Genomic DNA, 14,983 nt, shown 5'->3' with positions numbered 1-14,983 from the left:
ATGCTACCAAAAAGGTACAAATGGAAGATAATCACAAGATGAATTAAAAGGAGGTTTGAAAAAATTCTTCTTGGCTCAGTGATAGCATTCTTACCTCTCAAGTTACAAGGTGGTGGGTTCAAACCTCACTCCAGAGACTTCACCACTTGATTTAAGCTGTCATTCTAGTGCAGTGCTGTCAGAGGAAATGTTAAACGAAGGCCCTGTCTGCCTTCTCAGGTGGATGTAAAATGCCACAATTTTGATGAAGAGCAGGGGAGTTTCCCCCGGTGCCCTTGGCCAATATTTATTGTCGAAGGTGGTGTGCACTGGCGATGTATTTCTTCCTCTAGGTGCACGGCCTCAACTATGAGAAGCAGCTTCTGTTCGTAAACCTGGGAGGTCTCTGTGCCTCCTTGTCAGAGTTGCCTGTCTTTCACCAGGAATTGATCAAGGTCCAGAACATGGTTGCCTCCCACTGGAGCTCTCTCCGGTCAGGATTAGCAGCTATTATCAGAGAGCTGCTGTTCAGGAATCTGCGCCTCCACCAATATGGGTTCATGTGAATGGGGGAAGAGAGGGCTCAGGTTGCCAAGGTGACCAAAGTCGGGATGTGCTGGATGGCATAGGAGCAGGCTCGATGTCACTGGAGGAACTTGCACAATGTGCGTCAGTGGATACCCATTTCACTGCCAAAGCTGTCCAGAGTCTCGAAAATGTGGTGCTTCACCCCAACTGCACTGGTGCTGTCGAGGTGGCTCAAGCACGTGGAGCACTCCCGTCTGAGTTGACCCCCATTCAGACGAAATTTCCCATTGGCCCTGGGCCCTGAAACCTCCTTCAGGAGCCTCAGCCCCACAATCTGAGCCGCCTCTCGGAAATCCCTTCTTTGCCATTCCACTCTGCACAAAGGGGTTTTGTGTGTCGGCTACTGCACACCCTCCACTTCCTCACCCCCTTCAGCCTTCTGGAAACACTGTGGCATTCCGTCCTGCCATCCAGAGGTGGTAGGGCCCCCAGTGGAGGGATCTCTGTGTGAGAGTCCTCCCTTTCTCCTCAGGAATTTGGCATGGAGGACGTTGAATGCAGCAGCCCCATGCAAGCATAGGTTAAGTTAGTCCATGGGCTCCCAGTTTCCTGTAATTTCTGCAGCCTTGAGGAGTGCATGTTCTATGTTTATATAGGATGTATGAGGTTGAAGCCCCTTTTTCATTATTTGAAAAGGCTGCTCTTCAACTTGTGGTTGCCCCACGCTCCTGATCTTTGTCCACCCGGTGCGGAGAGGGGGGCAAGGCAAAGGACCTCCTTGTTAGTTTGCTTCTAGGCATGACAAAGATGGCCATAAACAAGTTCAGGCAATGGGCAGTTGAGGGGCTTGTCCACCGCCAGGTGTCCCTGGAGAGGGAGCACATGTGTCCAGTGGTATGCTTCAACCAGGGGGTGCCACAGGGGCTGGAGTGCATCATCACTCCCAACAATGACATTTTAATTTAACAAGTTATCTACAAACAGAAGCTTTTGGTTTTAGCTGGAATAACATGAAGGTGCCCCTTTAAAAGGGTTGTTCATTTGACTATTTGTTTACCGGTAGTTCAAAAGAGTATAACAAGTCACTTAAGAAGGTCTTGTGGCGCAGTGGGTAACACCCCTGCCTCTGAGCTCAAGTCCCAATCCAGGACTCGATGACCATGGAAGGTGCGTTCATAACATGGCCAACCTGTAAATCCTTCAATATGCTTATGGCAGATGGTAAGAGTGAGAAAATCTCCTGGTCAACCATGCTTGCAGAGTGGCGCCCTCAAGCTGTAGCCTCTGGCAACAGGCGAGTGACCTGTTCCAGGAAAAACTAGCCAAAGAAACAGACAGAAGCACGTGCTTTGTCTGCCTTATTAGATGCAGGAAGCTTCCAACTCTAAAGGAAATCTAAACATAGTTCGGAAGACAGAAACTATGGAAACACTCAACAGGACTGGTAGCATCTGTGGGGAGAGAGAAAGAGTTCCTAAGGAGACACTTATTGACACTGGTGTGGATTGTAGGTTTAGGAACTATACATTTGTAATGTCTCACTTTGTGAATAAATCTAAAACTCAGTAAGGGTTGACTTTTAGTCTCCTCCTTCACCAATTGGTTATAAGAAGTTTAACATCTTCACATGCTACCATGGCAACAGTAATATCATGACCCCCCAACACTTGGTTGTCTGGTTGGCAATGGGGCTACTGCAACATCACTCAGTGTCGCCGCCAAAGTTGCCCTTGTTCCTAGATCTCAGGCCAGGACTGAATGAGACTCAGGTGTGATGCCATGGGTGGTTGAACAGCCTACCAAAGGTTCATGGTCAAGTCTTGCAAATGAAGAGAGGTCACGACGGAGCGGTCCAGGAGGCTGGTACCTGTGGAACTACTTCCCATGAAGGAGTTGACATGCTCAGGGAAATGAGAAGAAGGTTGGGGTAGTGGCGGGGGCGATGGGGGGCATCCCAGACACACATCAGCAGTGATTCAGCAGCCAGGCAGGTAATCCAAAGCAGGCTTAGAGCTGTTAACTCAGTGCCCAGCAGTAATCAGACAGGAGATGGACCTAGGTAAAATACACGGAGCAGATGGGTCAGTGTCCAGTTTACACTGAACCACAGGGCATAATTTTCCAGTTGGTGTTGCGGGGGTGGGCCCCGCACGCCCGCGTGTAAAATGATGCGTGGTGACATCAGGCGAGTGTCCTGATGTCACCGCGCCCCATCGTGATATTACGTTGGGCAGGCACACGTTGATCTCTGATACATACCCGCCATTATTTAACGGGCCACTTTAGGCCCTTGGGGCACCAATCAACATCGATTTTTTGGTGCCCATGCAATCTTCGGGTTGGCACATGGGCAGACGGGCAGGTGGGTAGGACATATTTGTATAAACCTCATCCACAGGCGGGATAAGGGGGCTCAGTGGGGTCGCGAGTGTGGTCTGTCAAATATTGTTTTTTCAAATTCACTGATACTTGCCGGTGTGATCAGCTGCTTGGTCTGGTCTCACAACCTTCAGGTCAGCACTCTGCAGTGAGGATTCTTTTTCGGGCCTGCATGTTTCAGGAAGCCTTCCCTTAGCCTGGGGATGGGAGCTGGACTCTCCACCAGAGGCACCTCCTCTAAGGAAGAAGGGAGGGCTAAAAGGGGGATGAGGCCAGGAGTGCACACACAGACTCCAGGGAAGCCACCTTTGGGAGGACAGGCGCAGGCACAAGGGGTGCAGGGCCAATAGGTAGTCCAAGGTGGAAGGGGCCAAAGGAGACGCCACTATCCTGCTGTCAGGGTACACAGGCGGCGAAGCAGCTACCTCAAAATGTCTGAGGTGCAGTGCCAAAGGAGGCTTCGTCTGTCAACTATATCTGTCAGATAATTGGGCCTGAGACCTCCACGAGCTGAGTGGGTGGACATCCATGCCAGTGGCTCTAAAGGTCACAGCTGCCCTCAACCTCTATGCTTCTGGCTCCTTCTAGGGGTCAGTGGGTGATCTTTGCAGTGTCTCCCAATCAGCTGTCCACACTTGTGTTAAGCAGTTTACAGATGCTCTGTTCAGCCATGCATTAACCTTCATCCGCTACCATTGGGACCAGGCAAGTCAGGCACAGCGAGCCAGAGGCTTCGCGGCCATTGCTGGCTTCCCCCGTGTCCAGAGTGCAATAGACTGTACACATGTGACCATCAAGGCGCCAGCAGGTGAGCCCGGTGCCTTCGTCAACAGGAAGGGCTTCCATTCCATGAACGTGTAGATAGTGTGTGAGCACAGGATGCTGATTCTACAAGTCTGTGCAAGGTACCCAGGCAGCTCCCACGATGCCTACATCCTCAGATACTCCCAGGAGCCAGGGCTCTTCAGTGCTCCAGCCCGGCTGGATGGGTGGCTGCTGGGTGACAAGGGCCATCCCCTCAGAAGGTGGCTCATGACACCACTCCGCCATCCAAGAACAGAAGCTGAGCAGCGGTACAATAGGAGCCACACCTCCACAAGGGCTGTGGTGGAGAGAGCCATCGGTCTTTTCGAGATGCGCTTCCGATGCCTGGACCACTCAGGGGGCGCACTCCAGTACTCCCCAAGTCGTATCTCAGTGATACTGGTAGCATGCTGCACTCTCCACAATCTTGCGCTGGAAAGGGGGGACGCAGTGGACGATGAAGACATCAATGCAGTGTCTGTGGCTGCACACGATGAGTCCAGCAGTGAGTCCGAGAATGAGCACGCACAGGGAAATGCTGAGGGGTTAGGCGCTGACCCGAGCATACTCCAGGGAGGCAGGGACACCCAGGAGGCTTTAATCCAACAAACATTCAGCTATCACAGCATATATGGACCTCCGGGACAAGCCTGAGCTGTAGGCTTCATTCTTGATACCTAAGTGAAAAATCTGCCTGGTTAGGAACATTGTTAAGAAAGCTGAATGTCCCACAAAACACTCATAACATTTTTGGAAACCATCCACCTGCAGAAGAAAAGAGGCACCTTCAGCCATGGTGACATGTCTGAATTTAATATTACAACCAAAGAAACTTAAGGAAACAAAATGACAAAGGTGTTAAATATCACACCAATTCATAAAGACTTCATTACGGGCCAACACAAAAGCACCAGTGATAAACCAGGTGCCTTATGTTTACGTTTTCAGGCGCTATGTCTTGATGCTGACCCCTCGCTGGGAGTGGCATCTGAGACAGCCTGCTGGCTCTGCTGTCCTGTTGGCTTCAATGACCTTGGCGGTCGTCCTCTGGCCTGTGGAGCCTGTGCTGGCCCCGCCTGGGAGGGAGCTGCCAGTTCCACAGCTGGCATCTCCCCAGTTGTCACAGCCTCACAGGATGCAATTGTCACTGGCAGAGGGCGGAGGAGCTGCTGCCCTCACCTGGAGTGCCCTGGGAGGTGCCTGCAGAGACGACAGGCAGCTTCTGTGCCAATGTAAGGTCACTTTGGACCTCCCTGCTCACCATGGATGGATGGGCACCGAGCTGGGATACTTGGTGCCCCGACCATCTCCCGCATTGGCAATGACCAGCTATGGTCAATGCTGATGTGAGGGCTTGCTGGTCCGAGTGCATCTCCATGAAGCCCTGATGGGTCTCCTGGAGGAGCCTCTCCATGAGAGTTGCTACTCTCTCCATGGAGGATGCATGGCGCTTGAACATGAGGCTCATTGCTTCGGCGATAGTCCGCGTAGACTCCTCCACCACAGACACCAAGCCAAGCGTAGCCTCATGTATCTTCCCCACCCGCACACTCGGCCGCATTTCCTGCACCTGCTGCATCGCAGATGACTCCAGACACTCATCAGGCACTGAACTGAGCATGTGCCTGGTCCCCTGCAGCCCTCCGACTGCTGGCGCCATGGGCACTCTCTGTCTCTGCCAGCTCCTCCAGTGACTGTGAAGTGCCCTCACCGCTGTGCCCCGGGACACTAGTCGATGTTCTAATTCTCACCGAGTGCTTGTATCAGCGCTGGTGCCTGCCTGGCAGAGATGGTGTGATGCTGGTCAGACTTCAGGGCCCTCAGGTGTGAGAGGGGGGGCCCCTGCTGCTCCTCCTCCCAGCCCTGCTCCACTGAAGCTGATAGGAAGAACAAATACATTGGATCAGTCAACGTGGAGACAATATCAATGTGCATCCCTGTCCCCCGGATTATTATGCACTCATCCTTCCATAAGCAATGGTCAAGCCATGTTGCAAACTTCAATCACTGAACATTCAGCAGTGTCATAGCTGCTGGGACTCTAATGGTGACCTCAGTGCTGGGCAAACATACCTGCCCGTGGCACACCAACCTCACTGACACCGGTGGACCTGGGCGCATGGCACCTCTCCAAATCTAGGGCCTCCTGCTCGAAGTGGCTGAAAATCACCAACTGGGCCGGCCCTCCGCCAGTCTTCACCCGCTTGGTGACATTATGTGCATTCTTCTCCTGAAAAGGAGAGAAGAACATTGATTAGTGCTACTTGTACCTGGATTCTCTTCGCGCACGGCGCACCCCAACCAGAGTGCGACATTGCAGCGCTCCAGTGTCTCCTCACCCCGCTGCTGACGAACACTCCCACAATGATAAGCCTGTACCCCCCACCCCACCCCACCCCTGGGCCAAATGCTGCTTACATCACAATTAGGCACCACACGGTCTAACCTTCCATAACAAGGAGGCATAACCACGTGGAGCACAAAAGGCAGCAGGTCAATCGGTGCCACACTACTTTGAAGCTCCCCTCCCAGCATGTCTTCACCCTGACTTTGTCATGTCCTGGAATTCCAGCACTGCGCCTAGATGCAGCTCCTCTAGGTTGCCCCCAAAACAGTCATGTGGGTCTCAGTTTACCACATACTGCGGGAGTAGAACCCATCTCTTCACCACCCTCTCAGGGTGACCTCGGCATGGGCAATATCTGCTGACCCACCCAGCGAAGGACACATGCCGTCAATGATTCAATGTAGTCACTACACTCAGACTTAGGGGATGGGGGGGTGGGGGTGAAGCACCAGGGGGGAAAGCATACCTGCTGGGTTAAGTGACCAACGTCAACATGGTACCCACTCTTCCTGAGCGAAACAGGTCATTGAAGCGCTTGCGACACTGGATCCAGATGCGCCGTACCACGTTGCGGGAGCTCACCACCTCTGCCACCTCCTCCTGTCATGTGAGGGGGGGCCTCCTCCTCCTGTCCTGGGGTACGAGGACCTCCCGCCGTGTTGCCACCTCCTTGAGGAGGGAGCAAGGCAATCATCAGAAAAACGAGAGGCATAGTGCCCCGCTGCCCTACCCTCCTGCCTGGCCTGCTCACTAGCAGCACTCTGAGGAGTTCTTCCACTGGCCATCATTCGCAGCCTTTGAAAGGCTGCAGCAGCTTTTTAAAACAGGTCACTGGGTCACCACTGGGCCCAGTGGTCATTGCAGTCCCGCCGCCACCTGCCCACTCTTGCTGTCCTTGGGAGCCGCGATTCACACTGGGCAGGCCTTAATTTGCCCACCCGCGAAAAATGGTGGCATGGTCATGGGCAGAGATCGGGTCCGCGCCTGCCCGCGCCCATTCTGCCTGCCCGACAGGCAGAAAATTCTGCCCACAATTTCAAACTTTGTTCTGGATAGAACCTCAGGGAGTCCAAGATAGGAAAAAATTCACTATTGTTCAGGGATCCAGCTGATCCCAAAAATCAAACCTATCATCTTCAAATCTCCTTGAAGGTTTTCCACATTCCCTCCCTCCCTGGATGGCCCATTCTCCATATCCATTCTGTCTAGTAAAAGAAAGGCTTGCATGGTTGTGGCTTTCACAGCTTCAGGACATCCCAAAGCACTTACAAGCAGCGAAGTCAAAGTTGTAGGAAACTCAACAGCCAATTGGTACACAACAAGCCCCCACAAACAGCAGTATGATAATGACCAGCTGATCTGTTTTTGTGATGCTGGTTGAGGGATAAATGCTGACCAGGGAATGATTTAATGTAATTCAATCTAATTCTGAGCCGGTGGTTCCTTTGGGACTTGGCAAACCACGTCAAGACCCCACCCACTGAAAAGCTGGGCACTACACATCTGCACTCTCTGCTGTTGAAACCATTAAAGAAGTGAATTTAAAACCCGAGCACACATCTTACCCCAGCCAATCAGCAGGTAGACCCGGAAGCACTTCTGCTCAGAGAAGACAGACACAATGAGCAGGAAGTAGAGGAATAGGCCCTCAACCAACAACCAATGGTAGGTGCAGAGCACACTGTAGTGAAGGAAGACCTGTGCAGCTCGGCACCATATTGTAGCCTGGAAGTAAATGGCAAAGTTATGACTCAGGATAAGCTACAAACATACACACACCACCATAACAGCACACGCCACAAACACAAACCTGACACAAACCCAACCAATAATATCAACAACCTACATTTATTCAGTGCTTTCTAGATGTAAAACATCCTAAGCCACTTTATAATAGCATTTACCAGACATGATGACACCAATCTACACAAGGACATAATAAAATAGTCGATCAAAGGTAACAGGAACAAGCTGTGAACATAGAGCCACTCCATGGGGATGTTCTGAGGACGTTGACAGTACTGTACGGTGTCCCACCCTCCTTTCACCAGGACTATAATTAAACACACATCATGACCTCATTGGCAGAAGTGTAACCACAATCATGTTTTTTTTTACCAAAGGTTTTTTTGGTCTCTGATGGAGAACTGGCTGAGAATGAGTTCTTAGTTACAGTTATACCTGCCCACTCAATCTGCTCCCTCCTCCCCTCACAACTCTGTTTCCCCACTCAGTGATATGGGTTAAGCAAACAAGTGATGGGGTCTGGGTAAGATTGGGGCGGTAACATTATTACTGTTACTGTGCCCTGGTTGGGAACCCCATGCCTCACCATGTGTGGATCAGCAGCCTGCAGCTCCACACCTACATTGCCATTTCCTGGATGTAGGTTGTCCATAAGCGCATCTTTGATCAGCACGGCAATAGCTCGGAGGACAAAGGAGCCAAACAGGTTCAGATGGATGTAGTTTCTCATGCAATGGAGTTTCCTGAGGAACAAGAAGGAGATGACCTTATAAGTATCAGTCTTTGTGGTTTGATTCAATCATGGATCCTTTCCCCCACTCCCCTGAGACACAGCTTCACAGGCAATCTGAGGTTGGGGGGTAGGAGAATTCCAGGATTGGGGATCAGCTGTTTGGAGTCAGGGGTCAGGGAATCAGCTGTTTAGGGTCAGGGTTAGGTGATATCTGCACCCTGGGGAATGAAAACCCATGATAAAAGTTTAAAGCCCCTGGTGGTTTTCCTGGGTTCCAAAGGTTATCATCTGTTGGAGAGTTGGAAACTTGTTTGAAACCTTAGAGATCCTGAGGTGTCTTGACAGGTGGATGTGGAGAGGATGTTTCCTCTTCTGAGAGAATCTAGAACTAGGGGTCATGGTTTAAAAATAAGACAGAGGTGAGGAGAAATATGTTCTCTCAGAGGATCGTGAGTGTTTGGAATTCTCTTCCTCAAACTGCGGTGGAAGCAGAGTCCTTGAATATTTTAAGGCAGAGCCAGATAGATTTTTGATAAGCAAGGGGGTGAAAGGTTATCAGGGGTAGGCGGGAATGTGGAATTGAGGTTACAATCATATCAGCCATGATCTTACTGAATGACAGAGCAGGCTCAAGGAGCCAAGTGGCCTACTGCTCCCAATTTGTACGTTCTTATGTATGTTCATATGGAAACTTACAATGCTGGTTAATGATGTTAGGAGTTCAGCTTTGCACCCTGAGAGGGAGAGACCTTTGGCAAGGAAACTGAATTTGGCATCGGTGACTTTCACAGGAACAGAGCATTGGAAAGGGAACATCTGGAGAATCAGTTACAAAACAATAGTGCCTTTAACATTATAAAACATTAAAAGAAATGATCATTAAAAAAATAAAAAGAATGCAGAATTTCCCCTCTGATATGATGGTCAGCTTATTCACAATGACAAATTTATGTTGAAATTCAAACCTCTGTTGTGCTGTCAGATCTGAGTTAGGGCTCAGAGATTCCCCACATGAAGAGAGGAAACAGTCAGCATGACCAACTCCCAGTAGGTCCCTTGTAGTTACATGGGCTGTAGGACAAAGTGTGGAGGAAATACCACCAGAGAAAGATGAGGTACAAAGGTTAAAACAAGGCTGTAAAAAAATTTGAGATAAATGTGAAAGTACCTGAATGAGACAAGAGTAAGACTTGCCCCGACGAGCGAGACAAGAGACAGAGCGTAACCTGCGGTGTAGACAAGATGGAACGTGCTCAGAATCTGCTGCTTGACCAGCTACAGAAAAACAGAGACATCAGTGGGGAATCAGCAGTCCCATGATAATCTCACCCCCACCATATGCCCATCCCAGCTTCACCCTTCATCCATTTTATCTCTCGCTCACTGTACCCTAAATCCACTGTACCCCATGCTCACCATACCAATTGTATCCCAAACCCACTGTATTCCAAATCCACTGTGCTCCATACCCACTATACCTCTACCCAATGGATCACACATTGCACTCCAATCAGCCCTAGCCCTCACTGACCTGCTGCTGTAGAAACATATCATCTTCATCACACTCCGAATGATCAACCCAGGGCTCATTTGTGTCATTGTCCATCAGCCAGGCACCTTGCTCAGTGCAGTATCTGAATGCAGAGCCTTTATTCACTAGGAAAAAGCAGATTCAGTCTACTCAATCATTTACACAGCAACAGGGCAACACTCTCAAGAGGTCAATCAGTCACAATGTGACAGGGCTGCACTCACGAAGGGTCAGTCACACAATGACAGGCTGCACTCTTGTCAGGTCAGTGAGTCTGTCACCAGTGGCAGGTCCACACTCTTGATAGGTTCAGTCAGTCATACCAGAACAGATCTGCACTTTTGAGGGATAATAAACAAAGGGTGAGATTGGTGTGAACAATTTTTCATGTTGTTGTGATAAATGTTCCCTTTGTGACACCCGAGCACTCACACAAGCAAGGCCCCTGCTCCCATCGAGGTAGCACTGAGTCTTCAGCCAGCACCAGCCCCAGGATGAAGTCTGTGTCTCCCACTGTTAGCTAGCTCAGTGCGGTCTTTGAAAATACTGAGCAGCAAAACCTGGCAGCGGGCAAATGCAGGCAGCAAGAGGACACAGCTTCTCTAATATTCCAACCAAGAGGAAAATTAAGTTCAACACAGCTCCCATAAAAGCGAGTGAATTATTAATGTATTGAAATGGCCGAGCATATTATGGCACCTTAATAAATAAACGTGTAAAAACAAAGTACATAAGATTTAGAATTGTAGTTGACACATCTTAAAAAATGCAGAATAACACATCTCATCTATAATGACTTTTAATCAGACATGTAGAGTTATTTTTGGTTTTCAAAAAAATTCTGAATTAAAGTTAGATTTGTGTACAAATGCAGTCAGAGCTAATGTAAAGACCCCCATTGGATTATTTTCAATGCAGTTATTGAATATTAAAGTGAACACTTGTTTTTCAATTAATATGATGTCATATCACCAGCAACAGAAGTGAGAGTCAGCAGTTCTAGATGGAAATCATATTATGTTTATATCATGGAATGTTTTAAATGGCAAGACACAGCACCATAATATCAGGAATCCTGGCTTACTATGTTAGAGGAAAATGGAGCCCTTTTCTTCTAGGTTATCTTTCACTTGATCTACAGTTATTTACAAATGTATATATTTAACATCTGGGTAATTAATGCTTCATGCTACTGGTTCAGAATTTCATTCCAGTGACAGTGATTAGTGGTTAAGGGATATAATCTTTAATTTTAAGCATGAATAAAACATGAATAGACACATGTAAGATTGTAAAATGTTACTGAAAATTTTGCAGTGCTGGTTTCTTTTTAATTGATTTCATCTTAAATAAATGATCAGTGCAGCTTGTTATTTATCCCTTGTTTTAATATTCTTTCTTCTTCTTCCATATATATATATAATATATATATATTATATATAGGTAGTAGTACATCCATACATTAGCTTGATATTGATACACATAACAAAATTCATTCTGCACATGGGTGGAAAATTTGTTGGTATGCAGTGTCAATTTAGTTAACATCCCGGAAGCAGTTATTTACCATCCCAAACATCCTGGGACATCTTAGCAGCAGTCCCTGAAGCATCATTGCGATACCTTGGTATCATTTAATAATTACCTCTGTCTATCCAAGGAACAAACCAGGGGCATGAGACATTCACTCTGGTTCCAGGTGAAGCATCTGGCCAGCAGATGTGCATGTCGAAGAAACGATGGCAGAAAGCACCTTAGGATATAGATACAATGAAAGTAAAATCAACAGAAACTGGTAAAATATTGGTCTGAACTGGATAAGATCCAAGTCCAATCAGTTAGTGATAGGATCCAAGCCATTTCCATAATGCATGAGTGTTATACCAGTAACAGTGTTACTATATAACGTACAGGGCTGTTATGCCCAATAACAAGGTTTTTACATACTGCACAGGAGCATTATACCCAATCAAATACAGTGAGGTAGATTTTTATCTTCACTGCCTTGGTGGTAATCTGGTAGGGCTGACTGGGTGTCCTTGATACAATTCTCATCCCATTAATTTGCCATTTTTATACCTCTGTGAGGGACTTGCTATGAATCAATAGCATTTTCTGTTTTTATTTTTGATTGATGGATGAGAAAGAATGATAATAGAAACAACCCATCTTCCTGCCTTAATAGGCCTTTACAATGGGATTTGAGGGTGCTGTCCAGGCCATCCCATGATCCCATGCACCACCTCAAACATGCACTCCCTACCCTATCACTGCACGGTGGGAACCGTCTGTAGCATATATCAACATTGACTGCAACAACTTGCCAAGGCACCTTTGACAGCACCCTACAAACCCATGACCTCAACCACCTCGGAGAACAAGGGCTTTAGGCATACTGAAACAACACCGCCTGCAAGTTCCCCTCCAAGTCACACACCATCATGACTTGAAACTATATCACCATTCCGTTATTGTTGCTGGATCAAAATCCTGGAACTCTCTTGCTAACAGCACTGTGGGTATACCTACAACACATGAACTGTTGTGGTTCAAGAAGGCAGCTCACCACCACCTTCTCAAGGCCAATATGGGATTGGCAACAAATGTAGGCCTAGCCAGTGATGCCCAAAACCCATGAAAGAATGAGTAAAAAAAAAATAAAGGTGGAACTCTGAGCAACAAAGAGGGGGAATATCAAAAAGAAAAATGAAAATGAACAATGACAGCTCTTTGACATGGGTGTGTTCCACAATTGTGGTGAGTGCACTGTGTTGGTACTGAAGTGGTGGTACCTGTTAGGGAATCCGGCTGAGACAGCACATTCTCAATGCACTCATTGCGATATTGCCTCCATCTCTGAACTGTGTCTTCAAACAGAGAGTATGTGGCACTCTGGAATAGAAATAGCAACACTGTGAAAGGGGAGTTGTATCCAAGGAACTGTCAGCACTGGATACCTCATTGAACTGCACATACAGTATTACAACACTGTGAAGAGCCAGAACCAGAACCTTTCTGTGCTTTGAAATTTTAAATGTATCTGGAAAACACCTGTGAACTCTTCAGTTCTTTTGGGAACTTGCAGATTAACACAATGACATAATACAGAACTGTTAAAATCAGCATGTTAAAGTTGTGCATCAAGGCATTTTACATTGCAGCCTGGGAACTGAAAGTTAATGTGAGCGAATGTGTTCTGCGTGTCACTCCAGGTTGCTACTGAATTTTACCCCAATCAGGAACATGCAAACTCTCAAGGGCTGGAGGGCAAGAAATGAAAGTCTGTGTTCAGGTGCTCTGAAGGTTTCCCTTTAGTTATTCTGAGTTTGTTAAAATCATTGCTTTATATCCCCTCCTCGCTGGATTGTTCTCCCAATTAACCTATCACTCTAGTAGAATCTAGGTCCTATGTTTAACATGCATTCCTCAGGATTGTTGTGTTTTTATTTAATTCTAGCAAGATCACCAGCAGCCTGAAGTCCATGTGTAAACTCTCTTCAGTTGATGTGGACATTGATCTGCGCCAAGTCCTGGGCCCACCTCATTTAATCACAGATTGCCCAGTAACATTTACACAAGGTTGCTCACTTGTACTTTATTAAAGGACCGCAGCAGAATAAAATTGCTCAAGAATACCTCACCAAACACAGCTTCCACACCAGACATCTCACTCTGAAGCGGCCTCAGTCTAAGCTACGTTCCACTGTGTCCTGACTCCAGCCCACTCAGGCAGAAGCCCTGGAGCTGAAAAGGTCAGAGACCCTGTTGCACAGACGCTTGGCAAATAGACAGGGTCGGCACACACCAAACAATCTCATACAGTTCCTGCTGCCAACAGTGAGATCAATACTTTGAATACAGCTCACCTGTAAACAAGTGCCCAAAACACCAGGGGCATAAACTCCAGTCCAAACCAGTAACACACAGGCTCCACCTGCAGTTGGAAATCCTTTTGGTCCTCATCCTGCAGAACACTTCACTCGCTTCCCCAGGAATGCTGAGAATGACAAGAGACTAACATCCATTGCAACAAACTCCAAAGTGGCTATTCGAGAAGCAGAGTGAAAGAGGCAGAGTCAGAACATGAGTTCTCAGAGAATGAGAGATGTAAAGAGAGAGGGTCTAATTTAGTGAAGAAGTGTGTGTGACGGGCACAATTAGACACAAGTGATCTGGTGAGCTTTGCCCAGCAGGAAATTAATAACTTGTGTGTAAGTATTCTGTGGAGATAGAGAAGGTAGTTGTAGAGGGAGAATCTCCCTGAAATAGTGAAAATGTGGAAAAAGCAAGCAAAGAGAAAATGAGTGGGAAATAGTCCAGAAGGAAAAATATGGAAGGTAGGGTGCACTAGTTTAGATAGATTCTATTGGCTTTCTTGTCTCGTTCTTTACAAACCACCCAAATCCCCAAGTTAGATTCCAGCCTGTAACACACTCCTGGGTCTCAGTTATTAATAAACACTTCCCCAAACCCCTCGAATAGATTCAGTCTGTAACTCACTTCCAGGTATCTGTTGTTCTACATATGTAAACCTCCTGAACCTCTTGTTTAGATTCCAGCCAGTAACTCACGCTGAGGTATCTGTTATTCAAAAATAAATCCCTGAATAGCCCGATTAGATTCCAGTCTGTAACTCACTGCCCGGGCATCTAACATTCTATATATAAACCATTCAAACCCCTTGATTAGATTCCTCTGCAACTCATTCCTGTGTATCCCTTATTTTTTGTTACAAATATCTCGTTCATAATTCATATGTTTTAGAATTTTAAATTTTAGATTTAGGAATTACAGTTTTAACTGTAGAAAAATGGGGGCATCAGGTTGAGAAACAAGTAAAAACAAGTCTGATGTATTGCTGAAAAAAGAAACATGTCTAAGCTTTTATTCTTGCACTCATCAGGACACTGCAAGAATATCAGTATGAGGGGAAAAC

At 47.3% G+C, this 14,983-nt stretch overlaps 1 protein-coding gene across 1 annotated transcript in view; it reads right to left on the bottom strand.

The window, feature by feature from the left end:
• The window catches only part of LOC121288355 (glucagon-like peptide 1 receptor), a 42,518-nt gene that overhangs the window by 24,335 nt on the left and 3,200 nt on the right, over positions 1–14,983 (bottom strand). Inside the window, exons 3-8 of the mRNA XM_041206909.1 lie at positions 12,840–12,939; positions 11,693–11,800; positions 10,048–10,172; positions 9,685–9,791; positions 8,370–8,526; positions 7,603–7,762 (exon numbers count right to left, since the gene is read on the bottom strand). Of these exons, the coding sequence (XP_041062843.1) occupies positions 7,603–7,762; positions 8,370–8,526; positions 9,685–9,791; positions 10,048–10,172; positions 11,693–11,800; positions 12,840–12,939 (757 nt within the window). The remainder of the gene's footprint in view (positions 1–7,602; positions 7,763–8,369; positions 8,527–9,684; positions 9,792–10,047; positions 10,173–11,692; positions 11,801–12,839; positions 12,940–14,983) is intronic.

The sequence above is a fragment of the Carcharodon carcharias genome, chromosome 15 (genome assembly GCF_017639515.1).
Source record: "Carcharodon carcharias isolate sCarCar2 chromosome 15, sCarCar2.pri, whole genome shotgun sequence".
Lineage (NCBI taxonomy): Eukaryota > Metazoa > Chordata > Chondrichthyes > Lamniformes > Lamnidae > Carcharodon > Carcharodon carcharias.
The sequence above is the reverse complement of the archived record's forward strand: the minus strand, read 5'-3'. Positions and strand labels throughout refer to the sequence as shown.